At 42.5% G+C, this 14,002-nt stretch overlaps 1 protein-coding gene across 1 annotated transcript in view; it reads left to right on the top strand.

Annotated features, from left to right (window-relative positions):
• The window catches only part of TMEM131 (transmembrane protein 131), a 489,982-nt gene that overhangs the window by 361,857 nt on the left and 114,123 nt on the right, over positions 1-14,002 (top strand). The window contains exons 18-19 of the mRNA XM_030201383.1: positions 1,677-1,781; positions 3,059-3,145. Coding sequence (XP_030057243.1) covers positions 1,677-1,781; positions 3,059-3,145 — 192 coding nt within the window. The remainder of the gene's footprint in view (positions 1-1,676; positions 1,782-3,058; positions 3,146-14,002) is intronic.

Raw genomic sequence — 14,002 nt, 5'->3', positions numbered from 1 at the left:
TGTGTTTGTGTGTGGGTTTTTTTTTACCCCGCGCTTTCCCACTCATGGCAGGCTCAATGCGGCTTAGGTACTTATTTGTACCTGGGGCAGTGGAGTGTTAAGTGACTTGCCCAGAGTCACAAGGAGCTGCCTGTGCCTGCAGTGGGAATCGAACCCAGTTCCCCAGGACCAAAGTCCACCACTCTAACCACTAGGCCACTCCTCCACTCGTGGTCTTAGTGGTTCTTGTTCATCTTTCTTTTAGTGTAGCCTCAAGAAGCTGGTACCGCTATATTGTCTGTAAAGCACTGCATATACTTGGCAATGCAAGACAAATGTTTATAATGGCACCTTGACAAAATAGCCCTGGCACAATAGACTTGTAACAAAATAGCACTTGACAAATAACACCTGTAACAAAATAGCCCTTCACAAAAGTAAGTATAGTAAAAATTGTCTCTCTTCCTCTGGGGGTCCAGCATCTCTTCTTCCCCTCTATTCCCCACTCCCTCATCTGAGCTCTCTTCTATCAATTCCCTCTTCAGTGCATCATCTCTCTCCACCCCTGTGTTCTGTCATCTCTGTCCCACTACTCCCTTACCTGCATTCTGGCATCTCTCTCCCTTTCTCCCCTTCCCATGGTCTGGAAATGCATATCTTACTTTTCCTTCCTTCATTCCCACCCACCCACCTCCCAATGTAGTCCAGTATATCTCCCTCTTCCTCCTGCCTGCCTTGTGCTATCCAATATCTGTATCCCCCCCCCTCCCCCCCCGAGTGATTCTCCAACGTTCTTATGGGCTGCCGGTAGCATCAACATGCTGCTTCGGCCAGCCCTGGAAGCGTTATCTCTGTTGTGTTCTGCCTACGTAGACGTAGGAATTTGTGTCAGACGGGATGGGACACAACAGAGGGAACACTTCCAGTGCTGGCCGAAGCAGCTTGTTTTCCTTGCTGATGCTGCTGGCAGCTCACAGGAACATTGGAGGATCGCAAAGGGGGTGGGGTGGGGGGGATGAAAGAGATACTGGACCTTAGGCAGGAGGAAGAAGGAGACATTCTAGACAATGAGCATTGAAAGTGGGGTGGCAAAGGGGAGACACCTCTGCTCAAAGCAGCAGCAAGACTCAGAAGGACACGCAGGAGCAGAACAGGTAGAATTCTTGGGGGGGGGGGGAAGCTCATTTGTCTGGTTTTTATTTTTTTTTTGTGGGGGGGGGATATATTTTGAACAGATACAATTTATAATGTATAGTGACCAAAAGCTAAATTTGAGTTTTCTCTATAGCCTTTTGTATCTGTATTACTGTGATTTGATCGGAGCTGGAATAAATTGTTTTCTTTTGCATGCATATAATGCTGACATGTCACTTGCAGAAGTATCCCTTAACCTTGGAATAAATGTGCGTTATCCTAATGCTAGTAAACTAAAGCAGAAGCTGCTATTTCTTTTGAGAACTTTGACTGCCAGTTTAACACCAGTTGTTGCTACATGGGACACAATCTTGCAGCACACCACACTGAATTATCTCCAGTGTGTTTTTTATTGTATATTATCCATTCTGTTATTTATATGTCTGTCTAGTTTATCTTGGCAGTTTAATATGTGTTTACTATAGCAAGACTACATGCTCCTCGAAGGTACAATATTTCATATTGAAGTATATTGAATCTGAAGTGTTTTCTTCCACTTACAGGTAATACTAGCTTCAGGTTACTATGCAGTATTTCGAGTGAAGTTGATTGCAAGAGAGTTTGAAGGAATTTATGATGGAGCCATACAGATAACAACTGATTATGAGGTACTACTTGACAAATTAGACTAGGCTGTTGCCATTTGTTCAACTACTTTTTTCCAATGAAAACCATCAAGTAGTGCATATTAACAAAATGTGCTGTAGCATTCCTTCAGAGTAGCTGTGCACAACAGATAATGGCCTACAGATCAAAGATTTTGTATTTAGCATACATGAGCTATAACACTTTTAAGAAAAGAATGCAATGCAGGATGCTAGCTTTATGCTAGGATTCAAGCTGATCAAATCAGGAAACTTGTGACCCAAATTGGTAGTTTACATAGCTCACACCTGTTTCCTTTTCCATCTGTGAGTTTAGAAATATCTGCAACATTGTACAATAAAACTTCAATGTTCAGTAAGACAAATAGCTGGACTGACTGAGTTCTTTGCAATCTTTAAATAAGATCTTTAGTAACCATTCAAATAGCATGAATGTCTGCTTGAATATTTTTATCCCAAATTTCCTATAGATTCTAGAAGGAAAGAAATTGTGTAAGCAGAACTTGTCCTAGAAGCCTGATGGGGCTGTATTAATCGGATATGTTATTTAAATTACTTTAGAGTTTGATGTTGTAATCATTTTATATGTGAATTACAAATAGATGTAAAATTGAACACAGTGGTAGTGTTTCTAGGAGAGCATTATGGACTTGTCCATTGGAGAAAACTTCAGTTTCATTTGGGAAGAAGTGTTTCGCTAAATTTATAAAGTGCAGTTTTAGAGTTTAAATGTAGGAAGCCAGCTATTCAAAATACGCAATCATATACACATATGTGTTGTTCACCTCCAAGAGAATTTCATAAAGGCAGTTCATAAATCCCTATAATTAAAGTATATACAGGGAGCAATCACACACATTGTATAAAGCGGGCATTCTCAGGAATGCAACTGGGCAGAGTTTGAGGTTTGCATTATCTGTTGGATATATACATATGTATATTTATGCCTGCATTTGGAGCAGGTGAAAATATACAAGTGTGGCCTGCCACTGCTGGTTGCACTAAGAAGTGATTTTAGAAATAAGTCTGCTGGTCCATAATAAACTACAGTCTGGCAGTGAGCAAAAGGGATGTTATATTACTGTAGTCAGAGAATATGGTCAAAATTAACCGCACTATGAAAGCATTTGAGGCTTCCTCTTTAGCCGTCTTTGCCAACTGAAGGAAAAGGACAAAATACAACTTGTAGGGGCAAAGGGAAATTCCATTATAGACTGAATTTAAAAATATAAGTCTAAAATTTAGTGTTTTTGATGAATCGTTTTTTATTGTTTTCTCAGTTATTAACAATTCCTGTGAAGGCAGTTGTTGCTGTGGGCTCCTTGTTGTGCAGTCCAAAACACATTGTTCTTCCGCCTTCCTTTCCGGTAAGTCAGTGGGGTCTGTTTTGGCTAGTTTGTCCTTCAGGGAGTACAACAGAATGGCTCTCTTGAACTAATAACAATTTTTCCCAAAGGTAATATCTTCTATTCAAAATTATTAATTTTAGTAATGTTTTTTTTTCAAGACCATGTAAAGTTTTTGTAGGTACTATGCACTAATGGAAACATTAGCACACAACCTGCAAATTAAAAAAAAAAAAGCCCTAAAAAAAGTTTCATGTTAAATCTAGGCTTAGTGCATGAAGAAGTCCCTCATTAAAACGTGTTAAACCCAGATTTTACTGCCCTTTAGTAAAAGGGAGGCAGAGATTATGAATTTAGTTTCAAAATGAGCTAAGCTATTTTATGGAATGCACAGAGATTGGGGGTGAGGGTGACCGCCTCTAAAATGTTATGTGATACATGGTTCAAGTGATCTGAAGTTACTCTGGGTTAAGATAGCAACATTTTACTTACATAGGCTCTTTCAAGGGGCCCTTTTACTAAAGGGTTGCCACGTGGTAATGGGCTTGCTGCACAGCAAATTGGAACTACTGTAAACCTAGCGTGGCCTCTGGCGGCAGTTCCACCCCCAGTGTGCGGCATTTCCGGAGCTATCAGAATTTCCAGAAAAATATTACCGTACGGGGTTACCCGGTGCTGCCCAATTACCGTCAAGGTAGCACGGGATTCCTTACTGCCACTTCAATAGGTGGCGGTAAGTGCTCCCCCAAAATGGCCGCGCAATAAGTGCAAACTTGCCACATGGCCATTTCTTTTTTGGGGCTTTTTACCTGCTGCAGTAAAAATGAGTGTGGCAAAATGGCCACCTCCGCTAGCACAGGGCCCCTTTTACCACAGCTTAGTAAAAGGGCCCTCAGTGGTCTACGTGTCTAAGATTATAAAATCAAGGTATGGATTGAACCAGGCCTCGATGATTTTCTCTGAATTTAGGAGCTAACAAGCAAGACCTCTCAGCATTCCCTCCTTCCCAGCATTGTTTCCTCCAAAGTTGGATAGGGTGGATGGGGGAAGGCATCTCTGCCTCGGCTCATTAGAGCTTTTTATATTGAGTCTGTTTTCCTGCTCTCTCTCTCCTATGCGAAAGAGCTTACAAAATCAGACACTTAACTTTTGCCAATGCTGTGCAGTGGCATATTATCAGACCTTTCCCCAATGCCCAAACCACGCCATCAGAAGCATAAATCCTCCCCCTGAAGCAGTGCTTATAGTCCCGGTGTACCCCTCTCATTCTTTTCCTTCTGCCATCCCTAGCTGGTGTTCTTCTTTCACCCCCACCCCCACCCCCACTCATCTGGGCGGTCTGCCACTCTCCTTCCTCCTCCTCCCGGGTGGTCTGTCGCTCCCACTAGTCTGCCCCTGTCCCTCCCTGGTCTGCCCCTCTCACTCCTCCCCCTTCCCCTCTGGCTGCTCCTCCCACTCCTCCCCCTCCACCCCAGTCTGCTCCTCTCATTCCTCCCCCCCCCCAGAATCTGCTCCTCTCACTCCTCCCCCCCCAGAGTCTGCTCCTCTCACTCCTCCCCCCCCCCCAGTCTGCTCCTCTCACTCCTCCCCCCCAGTCTGCTCCTCTCACTCCTTCCCCCCATCTGCTCCTCTCCCTCCTTCCCCCCATCTGCTCCTCTCACTCCTCCCCCCCCGTCTGCTCCTCACTCCTTCCCCCCGTCTGCTCCTCTCCCCCCCACCCAGTCTGCGCCTCTCCCCCCCACCCAGTCTGCGCCTCTCACTCCTTCCCCCCGTCTGCTCCTCTCCCCCCACCCAGTCTGCGCCTCTCACTCCTTCCCCCCGTCTGCTCCTCTCCCCCCACCCAGTCTGCGCCTCTCACTCCCCCCTCACCCAGTCTCCTCCTCTCACTCCCCTCCTCCCACCCAGTCTCCTCCTCTCACTCCCCCTCCCCCCACCCAGTCTCCTCCTCTCACTCCTCCTCCTCCCCCCCACCCAGCCTCCTCCTCTCACTCCTCTTCCCCCCCCCCACCCAGCTTCTCTCACTCCTCCTCTCCCCCACCCAGTCTGCTCCTCTCCCCCACCCAGTCTGCTCCTCTCACTCCTCCTCCTCCCCCCCCCCCCAGTCTGCTCCTCTCATCTCTTGCCCCAAGCAAGACTGCACTTGGTTCCCATCAGAAGTCAGTCATTGCACGACTTATCCAAATATCTTAACTATATAAGTACATAAGTATTGCCATACTGGGAAAGACCAAAGGTCCATCAAGCCCAGCATCCTGTTTCCAACAGTGACCAATCCAGATCACAAATACCTGGCAAGAGCCCAAAATAGTACAAAACATTTTATACTACTTCTCCCAGAAACAGTGGATTTTCCCCAAGTCCATTTAATAACGGTCTATGGACTTTTCCTTTAGGAAGCTGTCTTAACCTTTTTTTTTAAACTCCGCTAAGCTAACCGCCTTTACCACATTCTCTGGCAATGAATTTGAGTTTAATTACAAGTTGAGTGAAGAAAAATGTTCTCCCATTAGTTTTAAATTTACTACATTGTAGCTTCATCGCATGCCCCCTAGTCCTAGTATTTTTGGAAAGCGTGAACAGATGCTTCACATCTGCCCGTTCAACTATTATTTTATAGACCTCTATCATATCTCCCCTCAGCCGCCTTTTCTCCAAGCTGAAGAGCCCTAGCCGCTTTAGCCTTTCCTCATAGGGAAGTTGTCCCATCCCCTTTATCATTTTCTCTGCACCTTTTCTAATTCTACTATATCTTTTTTGAGATACGGCTGCAAGAGTCATGTTTACGTTCAACTATCAGAAGATAAAAGCAATCCTACAGGCACTTCCTCCCTGAACCCACATCCACCTTCTGAGGCTTCTTTCTCTGTAGACCTCAGAGAGCAAAGATGCTTGTCCACCAAAATGGCCCCATCCTCCATATCTGTGTCTTGACGAACGTGTAAGCTCTGTGGAACTTGAGCTGTTTCTTCTAGTTGTCTATTCTGTATTGTGCTGTGCACACCTTGTAGGTTTATATAAACTTTCACTGCTGTACTAGCAGTGATACGTATTCCAGAGTTTCTGCAGAAATCAGAGGAGAAGAGTAGAGGGTCTGGATGCTACGGAGTGGCACAATAGAAAATAGTCAGTGTAGGATAATGTTGAGGGTAATCACAGGCTCACTTACCAGTGGAAGGTAGGAGGTGAACATAGGCCACACCATTCCTTTTCCAAAAGGCCTTCCTGCTAGAAGTGCTGCGCACAGCCCCCTCCAAGTGCTGCTGCCCACCTGCACCAGAACTTTCATCACCTCCAGGGAGGCACTCAGGCTGCAGCCCAGGGCAACTCTGCTCGGAGATCACAATATTGTCACCAGTTTGCCTCAGCACTGCCTTGGGGATGGATCCCATCTGAGATCAGCATGGAGAGAGCGCACACTCACTATTTGCAGTGGGGTGGGGCAGAGCGCAGATGTGCTCAACATTTTGGCAGCAGGAAGGCGAGGATGGCGCTTCTTTCCAACTGCACTGGAGCATCGCCGAGCTGACAGTAAATTTGAGCCACCTGGTGGTGGTTTCTTACTATTTCATATCTCACAAGTCTTGAGAGAGTGAGATCAAAAAACTTTCCTTCCATCGCACAGCTTCAATTTACTGTGAGTTTGGTGGTGCCCTGATATAGTTGGTAAGGATACTTTTAAGCAGCAAAGGCGGGCAGGACTAAGAACTCAAAATCTTGGGGTCCAATTTTTTTTTTTTTTTTTTTTTAATTCTTTACAACAAAGAAATAGTAGAAACCTCCCCGCCCCACCACCAAAAAAAACCCCAAACCTACATAGAATAATCCAATCAAGAAATAAAAAAGGAAAGGAAAAATCATACATATTTCATAGCCCAGATCTTGAGGAGAAGGAAGGAAGAATTCATCACTGGAGTTGGAGCTAAAATCAGTCAGTGATATGCAGGAATATCCTAGTAATGGCTAGTGCAGTGGCCTGAGAACCTGAGGAACTGGGTTCAATTCCCACTGCAGCTCCTTGTGACCCTGGGCAAGTCATTTAACCCTCTATTGGCCCAGGTACAAAATAAGTACCTGTATATAATATGTAAACCTTTTGATTGTAACCATAGAAAGGCGCTGTATTCAAATCTCATCCTTAATCCTCCAATATATTTGAAAAACAATGACAAATCTGATGATAAATAGAAACCTAGCCAGCATCAGAGTTATCGGCCACAACAGGAACTTGTCTCTGATGAAATTTTCTAAATATACAGGGTCTGTATACACATTTCACACCCTGATTATAGTGCTAAACATTTGCAAGGGAAACACAAGAAGAAAAATTGCTCTCACAGCCAGGGTCCCAGTTCTAGGCATCATGACATCCAGGATTTCTCAAGCTCTGTATTAAACAGGACTCATAAAGGGTGATGATGCGGAGGAACTGAAAGAAATCTCGATGAACCTGGAAGACGTATTGAGCCAAATTGATAAATTAAAGAGTAGTAAATCACCTGGACTGGATGGCATACATCCAAGGGTATTCAAACAACTCAAGCATGAAATTGTTGATCTGCTATTAGTAATATGTAACCTGTCATTAAAATCGTCAATAGTACCTGAAGATTGGAGGGTGGTCAATATGACGCCGATTTTTAAAAAGGGTAAGCCAGATGTCGGTGCCTGTCAAAGTAGTGGAAACTATTATAAAGAATAAAATTTCAGAACACTAAGACAAATATTATTTAATGAGACAGAGTCAGCATGATTTCAGCCAATGGAAGTCTTGCACTATCAATTTGCATCATTTCTTTGAAGGCATGAGTAAACATGTGAGATAAAGGTGAGCCGGTTGATATAGTCTATGTAGATTTTCAGAAAGCTTTTGATGAAGTTCCTCATGAGAGACTCCTGGAGAAAATTAGAGTCATGGGATAAAGGCAATGTTCTGGTGTGGATTAGGAATCGGTTACTGGACAGAAAGCAGAGGGGTAGGGTTAAATGGTCATTTCTCTCAATGGAGGAGGGTGAACAGTGGAGTGCCGCAGGAATCTGTATTGGGACTGGTGTTATTTAACATATTTATAAATGATATGGAAATCAGAACAACGAGTGAGGTGATTAAATTTGCAGTTGATAACTATTCAAGGTTGTTAAAACATGTGCGGACTTTGAAATATTGCAGGAAGACCTTAACGAAATTGGAAGACTGGGCATCTAAATGGCAGATGAAATTTAATGTGGACAAATGCAAGGTGATGCACGTTGTAAAGAATAATTCGAATCATAGTTACCTGATCCTAGGGTCCACCTTAGGGGGGTCAGCAGTCAAGAAAAAGATCTAGGTGTCGTAGATAATACACTGAAATCTTCTTCTCAGATGTCTCCGAATGTTGCAAGTTGCTCCAATAAAAGAGACATCTAAGCATTTTCTATGTATAGGGGGGAAACGGGGGGGGGGGGGGGAGGAAGGGGTTATAAATCTTGTGATCTTAGGATATAATTTACAATAGCGTTGGAAACATTATCTGATTGGATATTCTGTTCTCTGGTTTATTTTTTCTGTAATGAAAAATTCAAAAATAAAAGATTTAAAAAAAAAAAAGAAATCTTCTTCTCAGTGTGCGTTGGCAGCCAAAAAAGCAAACAGGAAGCTAGGAATTATTAGGAAAGGGATGATGAATAAGACTGGAAATACTATGCCTTTGTATTGCTCCTTGGTGTAACCGCACCTTGAGTATTTTGTTCAGTTCTGGTCACCGTATCTCAAAAAAGATATAGCAGAATTAGAAAAGGTTCAAAGAAGAGCAACCAAAATGATTAGGGGATGGAATTACTCTCGTATGAGGAAAGGCTAAAGAGGTTAGGGCTCTTCAGGTTGGAAAAGAGACGGATGAGGGGGAGTATGATTGAGGTCTACAAAATCCTGAGTGGTGTAGAAAGAGTAGAAGTAAATCAAATTTTTATTTTTTACTCTTTCCAAAAGTACAAAGACTAGGGGACACTCAAGGAAGTTAAATGGAAATACTTCACTCAACAAATAGTTAAGCTCTGGAACTCTTTGCCGGAGGATATAGTAACAGCGGATAATGTATCTGTATTAACACTGGTCACCTGCATAGAAAGAGGAGGAGATGAATTCCCATCAGTGAATTTATTTTCAACCACCAAATTCCCACCATCTCAAGAAGAAAAGAAGGCCTGCAGTGGAATCATTATGCTGGTGGGGGTGCAGTGCCCACTGGCACAGGAAGCATGGAAGACCAGCAGAGGCAAATGGCAGTGTATTGGCATGGACCTAACCCTTGCTGGCACAAGAAACAGTGGAAACACGCAGTCTGAGTAGAACTGACAATGAGATTGGGTGAGAGAGGAAAAACAGAACAGAAAGGAAGGTGAGAAAAGAAGGGGGGGATAGGAGCAGAGGGCAAGAAGGGAAATCATGGATGATGTGCAACACTCCATGATTCATCCCCCTCCTGTCACTCCCGTCTCCATTTATTTAGAGTAACATATAGGCATATTTTCAAAGCCCTTTGCCTTCCAAAGTTCCATAGAAACCTATGGAACTTTGGAAGGCTAAGTGCTTTGAAAATATGCCTAATAGTGGATGACAGCAGACGGTCTATTCAGTCTCCTCAACAAGATAAACTCATAGTATAAGGTATGATGTGGTACTACATATGTATATTTGATCTTGATTTGTCTTTGCTATTTTCAGGGCACAGACAGTAGAAGTCTGCCCCTGCACTGGTTTTGTTCTCCAACTACTGAAGTTGACATTAAAGCCCCACTCCAGCCCTCCAATCTGTGCAGCCACGATAGGGCACAGACCATAGATGTCTGCCCAACACTAGCTTTGCTTCCCAATTGCTGGTGGTGCCATCTAATCACTGCTAAGCTTGTTTAGTTCCATGCGTTCTATACAGTATTCCTTTTGTGTTTATCCCACGCATTTTTGAATTCTGTTGCCATTTTCGTCTCCACCACCTCCAGTTACCTACCACCCTCTCCGTGAAAAAGTACTTCCTGACATTATTCCTGAGTCAGCCCCCTCTGCAACTTCAATTTATGTCATCTAGTTCTACCACCTTCCCTTTTCTGGGAAGGGTTTGTTGATTAATACCTTTCAAATATTTGAATATCATCCCTGTCTCTCTTTTCTTTCGGGGTATACATGTTCGGGTCCTCAAGTCTCTCTTCATATATCTTGTGGTGCAAACCCCATACCATTTTTGTTGCTTTTCTTAGAACCATCATCATTAGAACCGCTTCAAGACTTTTTATGTCCTTAGCAAGATAGGGCCTCCAAAACTGAAAACAATAAACTCCAAGTGGGGCCTCAACAACGACTTGTACACAGACATCAACACTGCCTTTCTTCTTCTGGCTATATTTGTTTCTGTGCAGCCTAGCATCCTTCTGGCTGTGGTCATCGCCTTGTCACATTGTTTCATCACCCTGAGATCCTCAGACACCATTACCCCAAGGTCCCTCTCCTGAGCTGTGCTTATCAATCTCTCTCCTCCTATCTGGTACATCTCCTTTGGATTTCTGCACCCTAAGTACATCACTGTGTACTTCTTGGCATTACATTTTAACTGAAATAGTACACCAAGGAAGCACTAAATATACCCTGTACTACTAAACAATCTTCAACACACAAGTACAGAATTTATAATAAAATACACAACTCAAATCACACACCCCCAAAAAATGTTTTAATGATGATATATTTATTTATTTAAAAAAATTATATACCACTTAAGACTAAGTGGTTTCCATAACATCCACAATTGTACAATAATATAACAAAAATTAGTAAGAAACTGACAATATCCAAATACTGAAACATGTCCATGTGCAATTACAAAAAAACAGCTACAAAGAGCTGAGTTTTCAAAAGTTTTTTTTTTGAACTGCATAAAGTTAGTTCAGTGACGAAGATGACTAGATAACCCATTCCATAATGAAATGCCAGCTGAAACAAACGCTGTAGCTCGAATATCAGCATGACGTAATGGTGTCACTGCATCAGTGGAAAGACGCATCACAGTTTCTGAGCTCAAAGTACGTCTTGGTAGGTAAATATTCAATTTTTGCTTCAAGTAAAAAGAAGCAGCAACAAACAACGCCTGATATACAATTGGCAACACCTTAAAATGTATACGTTGGGCAACAGGAAGCCGGTGTAGTTGTTTGAGAGCAGGGGTAACATGGGAGAACTTTGATGTTCCAGCTATTGTTTGTACTGCAGCGTTCTGGACTATTTGCAATGCCCTGACACTCAAATCAGGCATACCAATATACAGGGCATTGCAGTAGTCCAACAGCATCAAAATCATACTTTGTACCACACACCGAAAATCATACAAGGAAAGCATAGGTTTTAACCTAAATATCATATGCAGATTTTTTAAAAACCATTAGGACCACATTAACAACTTGTGACCTCATAGTAAGTTTACAATCTAAAATAACCTCCAGTAATTTAATTTCCTTTCTTCCTAACCGGAACATCCATATTTCCCAAACAGTTTCTGGCCATTCTTCCAACTCTTCCCTCCCCACATTCATGTTCTCTGTTTTGGCCACATTTAAAACCAGTCCATTTTCATTCATCCAGTGTTTCACTCTCATCATATACCCACTCAACTGGTAATTCAAACAATCACTCCAAAACTGTATTGGGAAAAAAATTGCACATCATCTGCATATCCATGAAAATCAAGCCCTAACACTTGAAACATCTTACCCACAGATGCCAGATATATATTAAATAGTAATGCCGACAGGGCTGACCCCTGTGGCACACCAAAGTCATCACTGAAGTCGATACTTGTGACCCACTCTGTACAACTATAGAGCGTCCTTTCAAATAAGAATCAAACAACTAAATCACCCATCCAGCCACCCCTAACTGTCGTAACTTCTCAAGCATCAAATCCAAACTGACAGAATCAAAAGCACCAGAAACATCGAGATACTAAATTGTAACATGTGTTATCATCCATATTTCTCTTCATAAAATCTACAGTTGAAATTAACAGTGTTTCCATAAAATCTACAGTTGAAATTAACAGTGTTTCAACAGTATATGCTCGCCTAAAACCATACTGAAATGGATCTAGGCCTCCAACTTTGTCCACAAATCGTCAAGCTGTTTCAAGACTATTTTCTCAAGCACTTTACCTAAAAAAGGAATGGTCGAAATTGGTCGATAATTACACAACCAAGTAAGGTCCAGCCCTACATTCTTCAGTAGTGGCTTTACTGTAGCCTACAAAATTGTGGAAAAATATCACCATCACAAAGAGACTGATTTATAATACAACAAATTGATGGTGCAACCTTATGAGAAAGTGTACATAACACTCCTGTGGAACAAGGGTCACGCAAAGATCATATGTGAAATATAAAAAGTGCTCAGTTCACTTGTGCAGTCACCATTAAAAAGAGACTGACTGATAGAGAACCATCATTGCACTAATCTTGTTCTCTATGCACCATAAGCCATGATGCAAAGTTAGGGTAAGGAACAATAAAATATCAGTTCTGTATGTTCAGTTTTTAAAGTATGAATTGTACTTATTTCCTATTATTCCCTACTCTCTGTATACTTGTTATAATATCAGTAGCACATCAAACTAGCATTGTCCACAAACATTCTAGTTATCTTAGAATCACGATTAGTGCATGTGGTTCCTCTGGATGATTCAATAGTGATATTAAATAGTCCCAAAAGCAGTCCCAGAAATCCATGTACTCAAAACATAAATCACAAATCAAAAAACCTCATTGTAGCAATGTTAGCATTTCCTCAACTCAGCCCTGAGTTTCACATATGCTTCTTCAGGAGGAAATATAAACAAATCTGTCAGTATCTCCCATAGTCCGCTCGTTACCATCATGAACCACATGCACTAATCGGGATTCTAAGATAAAGTGGTTTGCATCTTCTTTTGCGAAGTTTAATTCACATCTTTAAGGCCTTCTTCCCCCTCCCCTAGCTTTTGATGATTGACCTCCCTGTTGTTCCAGCCAGGCATTTGCAGTGGGACACATTCTCTTATCTGTTCTCTCCTCTCTACTGTAATATTAGGGGTTTTTTCCTGTTCTATTTCCTTCATACTGTAATTTATAATGAAATTTTTATAAGCCACTGTTACATTTAGTGTATTCTGCAGTTATAAAGCAGCACCAATCTTTGGATTTTAATTTATAGTTCCAAGTTCTCTGTAGTTAAACTACGTGAAGATGAGGCTTCTGCTCCCACTCTCCAGCAGGCCTCACTGGCCTGTCGCCTCTGAACAGGCCTCCAAACAGGCTCTTCCCAGCATCTGGAGCAATCCAACCTCAAGCTCCTGGGCCCCTTTCTCACTCAGGGTGAGCTGGTTCTCAGTATGCAAATTGTATGCAGATTAGCAATTTATCCTTTCACGCTCAGGGTGACCTGGTTATCCAGAGGCAAAATTAAACAGGTCTTACCAACAGCATATTCAAGCAATTCTTTATTCCAGCCCCTGGCCACAGTTCTTCTAGCTTAAATACTTTATACCTTTACATATCTTCACACTGAGCCTCCCCACACAGATTCCTGGGCTCAGCATTAACCTCAATACTTTGGGGACTTCTAACCCCAGGCTTTGCAGCCTGCTTCTCAGTACTGGGACACACAGCCCTACTTCTTCTTTGGACACCCAGTCCTTCCTTCCTTGGACACCCAGTCCTTCTTTCTTTAGACTCACAATCCTTTCTTTGAACACACAGTTCCTCTAAGTACTGAGGCTACACAGTCCAACACTAATGCTTTAGGGACTTCTTAACCCAGCCTGTTTTTCTTCCTTGAGCACACAGTCCACCACAAGTCCATAGGGTTTAGCCAGTTCTTTCCAG

This window comes from Microcaecilia unicolor, chromosome 4 (genome assembly GCF_901765095.1).
Source record: "Microcaecilia unicolor chromosome 4, aMicUni1.1, whole genome shotgun sequence".
Classification (NCBI taxonomy): domain Eukaryota; kingdom Metazoa; phylum Chordata; class Amphibia; order Gymnophiona; family Siphonopidae; genus Microcaecilia; species Microcaecilia unicolor.
Note: the sequence above shows the minus strand (reverse complement) of the source record. Positions and strands in the feature narration are given on the sequence as shown.